Source organism: Hypanus sabinus, chromosome 6 (assembly GCF_030144855.1).
Source record: "Hypanus sabinus isolate sHypSab1 chromosome 6, sHypSab1.hap1, whole genome shotgun sequence".
Taxonomy (NCBI): Eukaryota; Metazoa; Chordata; class Chondrichthyes; order Myliobatiformes; family Dasyatidae; genus Hypanus; species Hypanus sabinus.
This window is the reverse complement of record NC_082711.1, coordinates 496997-512899: the sequence shown is the minus strand read 5'-3', so window position 1 is coordinate 512899 and position 15903 is coordinate 496997. Positions and strand designations below refer to the sequence as shown.

Genomic DNA, 15903 nt, shown 5'->3' with positions numbered 1-15903 from the left:
AATGAGATTTCCCCATCACTCTTCTGAATTTCAGTGAGAACAGTGCCGGAGCCATCAAATACCCTTCACAGGATATCCCTCTCATTCCTGGAATCATTCTTGTGAAGTTCTCAGGGAATGGTGAGGTTCAGTGGGGAGCTGTATGTGAGAGTCCTTCGGGAGTAAATCCCGGCCGTTGCAGTGTAGAATGCGATATCATCAGTCTGGCAGAGAGGGCTGTCCGTGAGTCACGAGGCTGCAATGGCCTGTCTACTTTAGGTTGGAATTTAACTAAAGTTTCAGCTTAAAGTGGCACTGAGAGTGGTTTCCTCAACTGAGCCTTGTCCTGGTGGGCCCCACGGGCACTGTTGGGAACCCCTGAAACTCCTCACACTGTCTGTTCCTGTCGCTGAATATCCTGATGTCCTGACCCATGTCACTTACCACTCCCCTCCCCAGTCTTCGCCCTTTGCATCCAGCCCCCCCCACCCCCGGCTGTGCAACAGGGTGTGGTAATGTTGGGTCCCAGTGTGGCTGTCAGGCTGCCAGTACAGGTGCGGCTGAGCCACTCTTTTATGGCTGTTCAAATTCCAGACCGTGTAGGAAGTGCAGAATCACCTCGCACTGTGCAACCAAACACAGCCCCACAGTAACGCAGACTGTGCCCTGCGTCACCACTGGTTCTGGCAGCCTGGAAAACTTTCTGTTATGTACCACCGACACCAAGGTAAATGGGCAGGAGGATTGCAGATGGCTGTGGAGAGGTTGACTCATCATGGGTGGGGGAGGTGTGAAGGGGACTGGGCTCACAGGGGCCAGATTCAGATACTCACTGGGTGAACAGGACTGACAGGGCACAGGCTGGGCTCACCGTAGGTGGGGTGAATGGAGTTCACAGTTGGTAGGGTGTGTAGAGGGGACACTGGGCTCACACTGGGTGGGGGTGTATAGAGCGGACACTGGGCTCACACCGGGTGGGGGTGTGTGGAGGGAACACTGGGCTCAGTGGGCGGGGGTGTATAGAGGGAACTGAGTGAATGGAGTCGACACAGGGTTCATGGCCCTGTCCTTCCTGCGTGGAGCTGGCCCAGAGGAGAAACTGCCCCATACAGAACTGTAGCCTTCAGGGAGGGGACACATCTGTTGGATCTCTGATGAGGGGTCACGTGTTAGATATCTTCGGGGATGGGTTACGTGTGTTGGATCCATGTGATGTGGGGCTCACATGTTGGATCTCTGAACGGTCATCTGTGTTGGATATATTCAGTGAGGGGACACATGTTTGGATCTATGTCATGTGGGGATCATAGAAAAATGCAGCACAGGAACAGGCCCTTCGGTCCATCTAGTCTGTCTGAACCATTTAACTGCCTCGTCCCATTGACCTGCACCCAGGCTATACCCCTCCCATCCATGGACCTATCCAAAGCAACATGCATAAAATGCTGGAGGAACCCAGCAGGTCATGCAGCATCTATGGAAAAGAGTAAACAGTTGACATTTTAGGCCACAATAATTCTTCAGGACTAAGAAGGAAGGGGGAGTATGCCTGAAGTTCTTCCAGCATTTTGTGTGAATTGCTTTGGATTTCCAGCATCTGTAGACTTTCTTGTGTTTGTCATGTACCTATCGAAACTTCTCTAAAGTTGTAGACCGGTTATATTCTGCATGGAGGCTGGTGACCAGTGGTGTGCCTCAGGGAACTGTTCTGGAACCTTTACTCTTCGTGATTTTTATAAATGACCTGGATGAGGAACTGAAGGGATGGGTTAGTAAGTTTGCTGATGAAACAAAGGTTGGGGGTATTGTGGATAGGGTGGAGGGCGTCAGAGGTTACACCGGGACATTGATAGGATGCAAAACTGGGCTAAGAAGTGGCAGATGGAGTTCAACCCAGATAAATGTGAAGTGGTTCATTTTGGTAGGTCAAATATGATGGCAGAATATAGTATTAATGACAAGACTCTTAGCAGTGTGGAGGATCAGAGGGATCTTGGGGTCCGAGTCTATAGGACACTTAAAGCAGCTGCGCAGGTTGACTCTGTGGTTAAGAAGACGTACACTGTATTGGCCTTCACCAATCGTGTAACTGAGTTTAGGAGCCGAGAGGTAATGTTGCAGCTATATAGGACCCTGGTCAGACCCCACTTGGACTACTGTGCTCAGTTCTAGTCATCTCACTCCAGGAAGGATGTGGAAACCATAGAAAGGGTGTAGAGGAGATTTATAAGGATGTTGCCTGGATTGGGGAGCATGCCTTATGAAGACAGGTTGAGCGAACTCAGCCTTTTCTCCTTGGAGCCACAGAGGATGAGAGGTGACCTGATAGAGGTGAATAAGATGATGAGAGGCACTGATCATGTGGATAGTCAGAGGCTTTTTCTCAGGGCTGAAATGGCTGCCACAAGAGGACACAGGTTTAAGGTGCTGGGGATATAGGTACAGAGGAGATGTCAGGGGTAAGTTTTTTACTCAGAGAGTGGTGTGTGCGTGGAATGGGCTGCCAGCGATGGTGGTGGAAGTGGATACAATCGGATCTTTTAAGAGACTCTTGAATAGGTACACAGAGATTAGAAAAATAAAGGGCTATGTGTAACCCTAGTAATTTCTAAGGTAGGGATATGTTCGGCACAACTTTGTAGGCTGAAGGGCCTGTATCATGCTATAGGTTTTCTATGTTGCTCTGTTCTGTTAAGCATTGAAATTGATTCCGCACCCACCACTTGCGCTGGTAGCTCATTCCACATTTTCACTACCTTCTGAGTGAACAAGATCCCCCTCATGTTCCTCTTAAATATTTCACCTTTTACCCTTGACCCATCTGCACGCAGCCTCAGTGGAACAAGCCTTTCTTGCATTTTTTCCTATCTGCACCCTCATATTTATGTATACCTCTAGCAAACCTCTCCTCATTCCCTTCACTCCAGGGAATAAACTTACCTGTGTAACCTTTCTCGATAACTCAGGTCCACAAATCCCAGCAACATCCTTGTAAATTTTCGCTGTATTTGCTGACCAGCCTCCCATATAGGACTTTCTCAAAGGCCTTGCGAACAGAAAATTATGAATATGGGCCTTGAAGCTCTCCCCTCAGCCTCCTCTATCCAGGGAAAACAGTCCAAGCCTATGTAACCCCCTGGGTCACCTCAGGCTCGCTCAACTCATTCTCGTCTAGGGGGAGCAGCCTTCGGCCCTGCCAAACTGGGTAATCAGCTTGTGTGGATGCTGTGTGATGTCCCCGCCTCGCCCAAAAACAGACAGTACACCATAAGCGATTAAATGAGTACAATTTATAAAGGTTACTATAACTAAGTGATTAATAATGATACAGTATATATGAAGAGAAAAAATAAAGAAATGGCGCCAAACTTATCAAAGTCCAAACCATTTCATGCACAATCGTTGGAGCTCAATTACTTAAGTCTTCTGGCCACCATTCGATCCCCTCCGAACTCCTCGACTCGCAGCTCAGGACCCTCCGAGTGGTCAACCAAGCACATCTAGCTTCATCCCCCCTCCTCGGCGTACCTCCGGGCCTCGGACCCCAGCTTGGGGTCCGATCCTCGCCCAGTTTACAGCATTGCGTCCTCTCTCTCAACTCCCTCGTGCCGATCTCCCAAAAGCCCGTCAACAAAAGCTTACAGACTCAGAAGAAAGAATGTTAATCCCCATTTGGTTTACAAAGGAATACCATTCTCATTATCAGTAAATTTTAACCCAAACAAGCTTCCAGCACTCTCTCTCAACAAAGGAGCATTCCTGCTAGTTAACAAAACAAAAGAAGCCCTTTTGATTACATACACAGTAACAAAGAAAAAGAAGAAACCCCCTTTACACTCTCCCCCCAAATAGTCATGTCCTCATGACTATTAAATAACTCGCCACCTTTCCTCCCAACACACCGTAACCCAAGCACAAACAGTGACATCTCCTCCCCACACAGTAAACCTCACGCCCTGTTCCTCAGGCGCTACTTAGGCCAACTATCTGGGAGTTCCCTAACCCTTCTGAGACCTCCGTACCCCCTCACCTAAACCCTTCAGGCTCGGACACAACTTGGGATACCTTGGGCCCACTACCAACTCCTCTCTCAACCTCTCACTCATGCCCCACACTGCACACAGCTAACCCTCCCTGCTACACCTGACTCAATGGGAGACGGGCCAAAGGTCTCTTCCTCAATCAAGGGAAAGTCAGCAAAAGGCAACATGTACCACACATCCAGCACATTATCCATCGAATCTGTATTCTTCCTCATTTCTGCGATCGGTAGCTGCTGTTTGATCTTCTCCAAACGGAAACACGTGGCCTGCACTGCTCCCGCAGTCTCTTCAGCCTCCTGTTCAGTATTCACTGCACTTCTCTCCAGCTTTTTCTTCCTCATGACTTCTTCCAGATCAACTTTCAGGTTTTGCACTTCATTTGAACTATCGATGGTCATCTTCAGGTTCCCTTCAAGCTTCCGCTTCTCTCTTCTGAGATTTGTCTGTAATTTCTTCACCTCCACAAACTCCCCTCTCCAGGTTCTCAGTTCATTATTGCCCCCAGTCAGACAACTTTCTTCATTCTCTCCAAATTGTAAGTCTTCCGAATGGTTCCACATCACTTTCTCCAGTCTCTCAGTCTTCATTTCAAACTTGATTCCGTAGATACAGTCACTCACGAGCTGCGACCTTCGCCAGCCCTGGCACGTGTCCAGAAAACACTTTAACTCAGTAGTTCTCAGCTGCTCCTGCAACGACCTCACTTCATATTCTCCTGAGGCAAATCCAAACACCAAGAGATCGTCCACATACACCAAAACTCCAAACGCCTCCACATCCCCTATGGTCTTCCACCTGCCCCGCAGGAAGGTTGCAAGGGCTCCAGATATGCCCTGTGGCATCTTTTCGGACCGGAAGACTCCTAGGGAATTTATAACGGCTGTCTTCTCTTTGTCAGCCTCACTCATCGGGATCCGGCAACATCCACTCCTCAGATCCAGCACCTTAAACCACGTCGCACCACTCAGACAGGCCATCGCCTCTTCGGCCCTCAGGGCCATATTCTGGTCACTGACAGTGCGCCTCTTCAACGCACTATAATCCACACACACACTACCTACGTCTTCCACAGCTGTAGGGGCCAGTCGCCGCAACCTCTCTCTCTCCAAGGTGTCTTCAGCAGTCAACTCCCCTCCCTCGTGGTATTTCGCAGCGTCCACTAAGAGGGTCTCACCCTCAGATACTTCCCCCAGGCCGTACCACCACTGGCTCTTGTTTGAATTCGGTATCGGCCCAATGCTGCTGCACTCGTCCGCACAAGCAGCGAAACTCTGGGTGCATCGACAATGCCTCCAAACAGCGCTCACCCGCCTCCTCCGGGCAGGCCCCCAAGCGCACCAGCAGGATATTGGTTCTCTCTAGAACAGAAATGCTGCCCGTCTCAACAGTGTCCGGACACATCAGCATTAACGATTCATGAACCTCAGTCTCCTCCACATTTGCCTCTAAGAACTCCATTTTCACTGACCAACAACCGTCGTCTGGATAATCACCGGCACTGGTACCCCGAATCTCCAGTGTCCTCAATGTCGTCAAGGGTAAATGCTTCCAATAACGGTTATAAAACAAACTGTACAGCAACTTAACCGGCGCCCCGGTGCCAAGGATGGCTTTAACTTGACTTCCATCCATCCATAACAACACCTGTGCGCTTGGTCCCTCTAAGCCTTCAGGAATAGGGTCTGCTCCTTTCGGGAGTTCGTTGATACATTGCTGGGAACGTGCTCCCCCAGAGACCCCAAGCCGTTCCCCCACTGGGCCTCCTCTAAGTTTCCCGACACCTCTCGAATCAACGGAACAACTGATCCCCTTGACAGATCCCCTTGGCAACGCAAGCAATTTATCTGCCCCCCTAGGCAAAAGGGATACCCTAAAAACTTTCCACCAATCTCCTGCCACGGATATGATAAGCCCCCCAGCTGTGGCATTTGACTTCCAGTCGAACCACACGCATTTTCCCACACTTTCCCAGAACTGGCAGCTATCACTTCGAGGTAATTGAGCCCGACAGTTCAACAAAGTCACCAGCCCACCTACTCAAACTTTCAACCCGTCCCTGTCGCTTTTCCTCACCAAGCACTGCCACTCACCCAACAACTGAAGAGTCTGCTCCGCCCACGCCTCTGCCCCTTTAGGGCTGGACATTATTCCAACAACCGGGCAGAGCCCACCACTGCTGAAACATCCCAACCTGTCACTCCTCACTCTCCAAACAGTACCACCATGGTCCCACCACCATTTCGTCAGCACTAGTCGGAACTCGAACAACGACCTCCAGGCTACCAACAGCAGCCACCCCACCCAACACACACGCAGTGATAACCAGCAATCGCACACCCACAAAGGCACATCATCTCTTCGCCGCAGACACAATTTAAAGAGGGTGATCACTCAGCTTCCACAGAAATCAATCCCGGACGAGCACCTCACAATGTAACCGCCTGGGTCACCTCAGGCTCGCTCAACTCGTTCTCATCTAGGGGAAGCAGCCTTCGGCCCCGCCAAACTGGGTAATCAGCTGGTGTGGATGCTGTGTGATGTCCCCGCCTCGCCCCAAAACAGACAGTACACCATAAGTGATTAAATGAGTACAATTTATAAAGGTTACTATAACTAAGCGATTAATAACAATACAGTATATATGAAGAGAAAAAATAAAGAAAAGGCGCCAAACTTATCAAAGTCCAAACCACTTCGTGCACAACCGTTGGAGCTCAATTACTGAAGTCTTCTTGCCACCATTCGATCCCCTCCGAACTCCTCGACTCGCAGCTCAGGACCCTCCGAGTGGTCAACCAAGCACATCTAGCTTCATCCCCCCTCCTCGGAGTACCTCCGGGCCTCGGACCCCAGCTTGGGGTCCGATCCTCGCCCAGCTTACAGCATTGCGTCCGCTCTCTCAACTCCCTCGTGCCGATCTCCCAAAAGCCCGTCAACAAAAGCTTACAGACTCAGAAGAAAGAACATTAATCCCCATTTGGTTTACAAAGGAATACCATTCTCATTATCAGTAAATTTTAACCCAAACAAGCTTCCAGCACTCTCTCGCAACAAAGGAGCATTCCTGCTAGTTAACAAAACAAAAGAAGCCTTTTTGATTACATATACATACATAGTAACAAAGAAAAAAGAAGAAACCCCCTTTACACCTATACATCCTCTCCTCATAGCTCAATCTTAGTAATGTTGACCTAAATATCTGCACCACCCTCCGTAGCTTAATGAGATCTGTCCTATAAGCTGGCAGACACAACTAGGCACACTGCTCCGTGTGGCTGCACGAACTTCTTGTATAGCTTATCTCAGTGGACTGACTGATGAAGGCCACTGTGTGAAACACCACCTTCATCAGCCTGTTGACCTGTATCACCACTTTCAGGGAACCATGTCCCTGTACCCCATTGTCTCCATTTTACAACACTCTCCAAGGCCCTGACATTCAAAGTGTAAGTCTTGTCCTGGTTTGATTTCCCAAAATGTATCACTTTGTACTTAGAACATAAGACATAGGAGTAGAATTAGGCCATTCAGCTCATTGAGTCTGCTCTGCCATTCAATCCTGGCTAGCATGAGAGGGCACAGTTTTGTGGCGCTTGAAAGTAGGTACAGAGAAGATGTCAGGGGTACGTTTTTTATGCAGAGAGTGGTGAGTGCGTGGAATGGGCTGCCGACAATGGTGGTGGAGGCAGATACGATATGGTCTTTTGAGAGACTCCTGGTGAGGTATATTGGTGGTGGCATCCGTTGGTCTCGAGAGACCATGGATCTGTGCCTGGAGTCTCCAGGGCGCAGGCCTGGGCAGGGTTGTATGGGAGACCGGCAGTTGCCCAAGCTGCAGGCCTTCCCCTCTCCACGCCACCGATGTTGTCCAAGGGAAAGGCACTAGGAACCATACAGCTTGACACCAGTGACGTCGCAGAGCAATGTGTTGTTAAGTGCCTTGCTTAAGGACACCAACACGCTGCCTCAGCTGAGGCTCAAACCAGTGACCTTCAGGTAGAATGGGCTGCCGACAACGGTGGTGGAGGCAGATACGATAAGGTCATTTGAGAGACTCCTGGTTAGGTATATGGAAAAATAGAGGGCTATGGGTAACCCTTGGTAATCTCTAAAGTAAGTACATGTTCAGCACAGCATTGTGGGCTGAAGGGCCTGTATTGTGCTGCAGGTTGTACAGGGTTAATGGTCGGTTACTTAAGAGTGTGGATGAACTGAGGGACCTTGGGGTTCAAATCCATACATCCTTCAAGGTCGTTGCACAGGTTGATAGGATAGTTAAGAAGGCCTATGGGATGCTGGGCTTCATTAATAGGGAGATTGAGTTCAAGAGTAGAGAGGTCACGTTGCAACTCTACAAATCTCTGGTGAGACACACTTAGAGTATTGTGTTCAGTTCTGGTCACCTCATTATAGGAAGGATGTGGAAGCTATGGAGAGGGTGCAGAGGAGATTTACCAGGATGTTGCCTGGATTGGAAATCAAGTCTTATGAGGCAAGGTTAGCAGAGCTGGGACTTTTCTCTTTGAAGCGTAGAAGGATGAAAGGAGACTTGATAGAGGTCTACAAGATTATGAGAGGCATAGACAGGGTGGATAGCCAGTACCTGTTTCCCAGGGCATATGTACAAAATTAAGGGAGGGAAGTTTAGGGGAGACATCAGGGGTAAGTTTTTTACACAGAGGGTTGTGGGTGCCTGGAATGACTTGCCAGGGATGCTGTTGGAGGCTAAAACATTAGGGGTATTTAAGAGCCTCTTGGACAGCCACATGGATGAAAGAAAAATACAGGGTTCAAGTCAAGTCAAGTCAAGTCACTTTTATTGTCATTTCCACCATAACTGCTGGTGCAGTACATAGTAAAAATGAGACAATGTTTTTCAGGACCATGGTGTTACATGAAACAATACAAAAACTACACTGAACTACGTAAAAAAAAATACAGAGGAAAAAAAAACCACACACACACACAACTAAACTAGACTTTTTGAATTATTGATAGTGCATCAGTGTGTCAAAGGGTCTATAATGTGCTGTAGATTTTCTCTGTTCTGTGTTTTATGTTTTTCTGCTTCTGAATTTTCAGATGTAATGATTATAACCGTGTACTTTATAGAATCAAAGGTGGGGGGAGCTGTTCAAATTGGTTTTTTATACTTTTTATAAGATATTATTGGAATTAATGCAAGATTAAAGTCATAGTTTTAAACATAGTTTCTTTTTACTGATATAATTTGTATTTTTATCAATTTATATCTTTTAAAAACATGTTTTTCACAGTATGTGGTGGTTCGTCCCCACATTGACGGGAATATTACATAACGGCTTGTCACCTTTTGTTTTTTAATTGGCTAAGTGATCTAGGAATAATAGTGCATAGTTCCCTGAAGGTGGAATCTCGTGTGGATAGGGTGGTGAAGAAAGCTTTTGGTATGCTGGCCTTTATAAATCAGAGCATTGAGTATAGGAGTTGGGATGTAATGTTAAAATTGTACAAGGCATTGGTAAGGCCGAATTTGGAGTATTGTGTACAGTTCTGGTCACCGAAATATAGGAAAGATGTCCGTAAAATAGAGAGAGTACAGAGAAGATTTACTAGAATGTTACCTGGGTTTCAGCACCTAAGTTACAGGGAAAGGTTGAACAAGTTAGGTCTTTATTCTTTGGAGCATAGAAGGTTGAGGGGGGAACTTGATAGAGGTACTTAAAATTATGAGGGGGATAGATAGAGTTGACGTGGATAGGCTTTTTCCATTGAGAGTAGGGGAGATTCAAACAAGATGAGTTGAGAGTTACCGGGCAAAAGTTTTGGGGTAACACGAGGGGGAATTTCTTTACTCAGAGAGTGGTAGCTGTGTGGAACGAGCTTCCAGTAGAAGTGGTAGAAGAGGTGGGTATCAGAGTGGAGGCGGTCGACCAGGACAGGCAGGAGAGTATCAGGAATACAAATCTGACCTGCTGGGGTCTTCCAGAGGCCCGTTGCGTTTTTAATAATACAACCATGTTTCTTCCAAACATCAATTTCCATCGCAGGGGCGTCCCCCTGTAATCGCGCGATGTCGGATATGTCTGGGCTATCAACCGGCTGCCTGGCAGGCAGAAGGCGAGGGGCCGAATCCACAGTTACTATTTTAGAGGAGGAGGCTCGCTTGGCTGCCAGGTCTGCTCTAGCATTGCCTTTACTAACGGGAGAGTCATCGGATAAGTGGGCGGCACATTTTATAATAGCAAGCTTACCGGGGAGCTGGATGGCTTTGAGCAAATTGTCAATGTAGGGGTCGTTGGCAATGCTTTTGCCAGCCGACGTTTGGAAGCCCCGCTGCGCCCATAGTGTGCCAAATGCATAGCGTGAATCCGTGTAAATATTGGCTGTCTGACCCGAGGCGAGGATGCATGCGCGAGTGAGGGCGAGAAGCTCAGCCTGTTGGGCCGAGACTGGTGGGTGGAAGGCTGCTGCCTCCAGGGTGGGGTCACAATGGCACAACCTGATTGCCGGACACCATCCGGGGAGACAGAGGACGAGCCGTCCACAAAAATTATCAGGTCTGGATTGTCGGACTCAATGTCCTGGAGGTCTGGCCGCGGAGAAATGAGGAAGTGGTTTCGCTCTACGCAGGAGTGGGGAGGCTCGGGTAGAAGGTCAGGCGGGTGATCCACAAAGGTAGCAGGGTTAAGTGTGGTACAATAGGGGAACGTCAGCAACGGATTATGGATAAGAGCAATCTCATAGCGGCAGAGTCTCGCCTGAGTGACATGTTGAGTTTGGTGTGTGGTTAGAAGGGCAGTTACCGCATGGGAAGAGTAGACCGTCACTGGTTGATTTAGGGTTAAGTTGGATGCTGCAGTGACCATAAGATAAATGGCAGGAAGAATTTGAGTGCACGGGGGGTATCCCTGGGCTACTGGGTCCAGCAGCACTGAATAATAGGCAACCGGATGCCGCTGGTCCCCATGTGTCTGGGTGAGAATAGCTGTTGCACATAAATCAACTATGGAAATGTAGAGCTGAAAAGGCCTGTCATACAGTGGCTAACCCAGTGCAGGTGGGGCAGAAAGGGAGACCTTAAGAGAGTTAAAAGCGGCTGATTGGTGCTCGTCCATTATCAAGGGAGAGGGGGCCTTTGGAGAGGTTAAAGGGGTGAGTAGCTTAGTCAGGCATGCAGCGTTAGGGATCCACTGCCTGCAAAAGTTCACTAGCCCAAGGAATTTACGCATTTGCTTCAGAGTCTGTGGAGGGGGTGTCAGGGTTATGGGTCGAGTTCTGTCAACTGTAAGTGCTCGATCTGCGGCACTAAGTAGGACACCTAAAAACTTCACCTGTGTCTGAGTTTGTTTCACCTTTATCGGAGGAATCATGTATCCCAGGGAATGTAGGGCATGGAGGAGATAGTTTGTGCCCTCCTCACAGGCATGCTGAGTGTCGCTAGCCAAAAGCAGGTCATCAACATACTGGATGAGTGCTGAGTTTTTGGGGAAGGTGAGGTCCTTAAGTTGACCACAAAGGGTCTGGGAGAAAATAGTGGGGGAGTCCCTGAAGCCCTGGGGGAGTCGGATCCAGGTGTATTGGCGATCCTGGAAGGTGAAGGTGAATAAGCAGCGCGAATCCTCATGTAGGGGTATGGAGAAGAAGGCGTGTTGTAAATCTATAATGGTGAACCATCGTGCAGTGGCGGGTATCTGGCCCAGAATGGTTGCGTGGTTGGGGACAGTGGCATGTAGGGGAGGGATTATGTCATTAATTGCCCTTAAATCTTGCACAAGGCGCCACACGGGGCATCCGGGCTTTGGCACTGCTAAGATCGGGGTATTAAAGGACGAAAGGCAGGGAACTAGGACGCCCTGTTCTAAGAAGGAGGTAATAAGTGGGTGGACACCCTGAATGGCTTCTGCTTTGAGAGGGTACTGCGGGATCCGAGGCAATCGTGAGTTGGGCTTTACCTGTATCTGGATGGGAGCTACCTGGGTAAGGCCTACGTCGGTCTTGGAGGTTGCCCAGATCTCAGTGGGGGGTTCGCAGCAGGGGTCAGTCGGAGGCTGATGGTGGTACATGGTCCCTGAGGTGTCACATTGCTTGTCGAAAAAAAGAATACCACCACTATCCATTTCCTGCGGGTTTCCCGTCAGGGAAGAGTCTGCCTGCTGCAGCACCCTAAAGACGGCAGGGCCTAATTCCTTAGCTGCATGACCCTCATTTACGCGGAGGGTTATATGGGGGCTTATTCCAGGGGATTGCTGCCACAGGAAGTTGGGAACACGGGCGGCTAGGGCTGTGCCTGCCTCCGCAGTCACAATGGCAAAAACTGAAACTGGGAATTCAGTTCCCAAGTGTGGGGCAAACAAGGCTGCCAAGACCTCTGAGCATCCTGAAGGGTCGTATGCAAGGGTCACATGGGGAGTGTACGGGGGCTGGGTGACTGGTGAGCAGGAAGGGAGGTGGGTGAGGTCCAACGCCCACCATTGCGGGGGAATGTGAAGCCAGAACGTCCAATGGGTAGGAGGTTCGGTCAGGGTGAGACCATCACTGGTGCAGATAACGGTTAGATGGAAACGACAGAGTATATCCCTTCCTGCCAGGTTGACGCCCAAATTGGGGGTCACTGCAAATCTGATAGGAGACTCATGGTGGTTATAGTGAGCGGGGAGTTCTTCGGTCATCTGGAACTCCTGCACCAGAGCTGACAATCCCGAAAAGGGAAGTCAGGAGTGCATAAGGGGGAGGGACAATCATGGGTCAAGGGCGCAGGGGGAGCGGAAGGTTCTGAAGGTACAGGTGGGGCGGGATTCGCAGCCCCCGCAGGCGAAGGGACCTGCTGCTCCTCCTCCTCCTCCTCAGTGTCCTCATTAGGGTCAAATAGGGTCTGCAGCCCAGTCATATCCGGTGCTGGCCTTCTATCACCAAGTTTTACATTGTGATCATCAGTCCTACGCTGTTCATCATAGATTTCACATAAGGCCTTCAGTACCGGCCAGCCCAAGGGTTTTCTGTTACTATCATTGATGTGTATCTTTCTGTTTTTTGCATTCACCTCCCAGGAGGTCTGGCGGGAGCGCTCAATAAGTCTGCTGGCCACGGTTTACCACGTGTAATTAGATCTTTACATTTCTGTGAGATATTCTGTCACCACACCTGTCCCTCTGCTCGCTTATACTTCTCAAGATCCCAGGTTTCCCCTAATGGCCAAAGTTCATTCCCCAACTTCTTGTTCATCCGCACACTCAATCTCCATAAATCTGCCTCGTTTTCAGGGAATTCTTTACACATTTTCCACAATGGTGTATTTGGTCCTGATTTATCCAGAGTCTGGCCCATTTTGGTAACTTACTCTCGCATCCACTTCAGTGTCCTGACCTTCACGTGGCAGATTTCTGCTCTTAACAACCAGTCTAAGGCAGGATGCGGTTTCAGTTAGATGTTGGAACCAGATCTTAATCAAATTAAATATGTATTGCTCCGGAGCTTCCAACCCCAAACCCCACGCAGGGACTCTAACCCCGCTTCCTATACCAGGGGACTGGAACCCCAAACTCTATGCAGGGCCTCTAACCCCAACTTCTTAATCCAGGGGCCTCTAACCCCAACTTCTTAAACCAGGGGACTCGAACCCCAAACTCTATGCAGGGCCTCTAACCCCAACTTCTTAAACCAGGGGCCTCTAACCCCAACTTCTACGCAGTTCTTACCTGTTATCCGTGTCTACCAACTGAGGTTCTCCGTTTGGTCCGTGGAGGCCGTAGGATGGTCAGCCGGAGCCGAAGGGGTCGGAACGGGGAGTCAGAAAGAGACAGAGAAAAATCTCTCGGAGGGCCCTTCCGTCTCAACCCACTCATACCTGCCCACCGATCTCTTACGCCGGATCCCCGAACTGCCAGCCGTTTGGCTCTTGGCTGGCTCACCAAATTGTCAACCTGAAATTATTAATCTGCTCAGTTGAGGAAAAACATCAGAGACACGAAATTACCTCTGAAACAGTTTTTATTCAGAGAGGAGTTCGCAGCCCCACGCACTTCGGGTGTAAGGTAGCCAACTTCCAATTTGTCGGTTTACAAAGGTCATACTTATACCCAAAAGCAGGGTACTACATTCGCAAATATGGTTACCGATTCAAATTCATCAATTGATTGGCTATTGCATAGCTAAGTTCGCGAAATACTTGGAATAAGCATAGGCACAAGCGTGATACTTGGAATAGGTATGGACGCAAGCAAAACACTCGAAATAGGTATATAGCTCAAAATACTTTGCTGAACACATTGTCTTATTATGGTCGCAAGGTTCCTCTTCTTTGTGGTTGCCACATGCTGTCTGGAATCTTATTTTAGCTACCTTTTCCCAGTTCTACTACACTTCCCCAATGACGTATCCTTTCCCTGATCCTGACCGCATATTTTGCTACACTTACCCCTCGCCCACCCCATCTACACGTACCCCTTACCCTCTTCACATTCTCAACCCAACCTGTCCAAGTCACCCTGCATTCTCATAACATCCTCCTGACATTTCACACTGCCACCCAGCCTTGTGTCATCAGCAAATTTGCTAATGTTACTTTTAATCCCTTCATCTAAATCATTAATGTATATTGTAAACAGCTGCGGTCCCAGCACCAAACCTTGCGGTACCCCACTGGTCACAGCCTGCCATTCCGAAAGGGACCCGTTAATCACTACTCTTTGTTTCCTGTCAGCCAGCCAATTTTCAATCCATGTCAGTACTCTGCCCCCAATACCATGTGCCCTAATTTTGCCCACTAATCTTCAATGTGGGACTTTATCAAAAGCTTTCTGGAAGTCCAGGTACACTATATCCACTGGCTCTCCCTTGTCCATTTTCATAGTTACATCCTCAAAAAACTCCAGAAGATTAGTCAAGCATGATTTTCCCTTCATAAATCCATGCTGACTCGGACTGATCCTTCTACTGCTATCCAAATGTGTCATAATTTCCTCTTTTATAATTGACTCCAACATCTTTCCCACCACTGAAGTCAGGCTAACTGGCCTATAATTCCCTGTTTTCTCTCTCCCTCCTTTCTTGAAAAGTGGGACAACATTAGCCACCCTCCAATCAGCAGGAACTGTTCCTGAATCTATAGAACATTGGAAAATGATTACCAATGCATCCATGTTTTCTAGAGCCACCTCTTTAAGTACCCTGGGATGCAGGCCATCAGGTCCCGGGGACTTATCAGCCTTCAGACTCAACAGTCTATCCAACACTGTTTCTTGCCTAATATAAATTTCCTTCAATTCATCCTTTACCCTAGTTCCTTTGGCCACTATTACATCTGGGAGATTGTTTGTGTCTTCCCTAGTGAAGACCAGATCCAAAGTACCTGTTCAACTCATCTGCCATTTCCTTGTTCCCCATAATAAATTCACCTGTTTCTGTCTTCAATGGCCCAGTTTTGGTCTTAACTATTTTTTTTGGTATTCACTTACCTAAAGAAGCTTTTACTATCCTCCTTTATATTCTTGGCTAGTTTACCTTCATACTTAATTTTTTCTTAGCGTATTGCCTTTTTTGTTATCTTCTGTTGCTCTTTAAAAGCTTCCCAGTCCTCCGGTTTCCTGCTCATCTTTGCTATGTTATACTTCTTCTCTTTTATTTTTATACTGCCCTTTACTTCCCTCGTCAGCCACGGCCGCCCCTTACTCCCCTTAGGATCTTTCTTCCTCTTTGGAATGAACCGATCCTGCACCTTCTGCATTATTCCCAGAAATACCTGCCATTGTTGTTCCACTGTCTTCCCTGCTAGGGTATTGTTCCATTGAAATTTGGCCAGCTCCTCCTTCATAGCTCCATAGTTCCCTTTGTTCAACTGTAATACTGACACATCTGATTTTCCCTTTTCCTTCTCAAATTGTAGGTTAAAACATATCATATT

The 15903-nt window shown here is 48.4% G+C and overlaps 1 protein-coding gene across 3 annotated transcripts in view; it reads left to right on the top strand.

Annotated features, from left to right (window-relative positions):
* Positions 1 to 15903, top strand: part of LOC132395227 (plectin-like) — a 430787-nt gene that overhangs the window by 104555 nt on the left and 310329 nt on the right. Inside the window, exon 1 of one of the 3 annotated variants that reach the window (XM_059971518.1) lies at positions 673 to 706. The exons of the other annotated variants lie outside the window; for them this stretch is intronic. Within the exon in view, the coding sequence (XP_059827501.1) occupies positions 688 to 706 (19 nt within the window). The 5' untranslated portion in view covers positions 673 to 687. Of the gene's footprint in view, positions 1 to 672; positions 707 to 15903 lie in introns of those variants that run through there. 3 annotated transcript variants of the gene reach the window in all.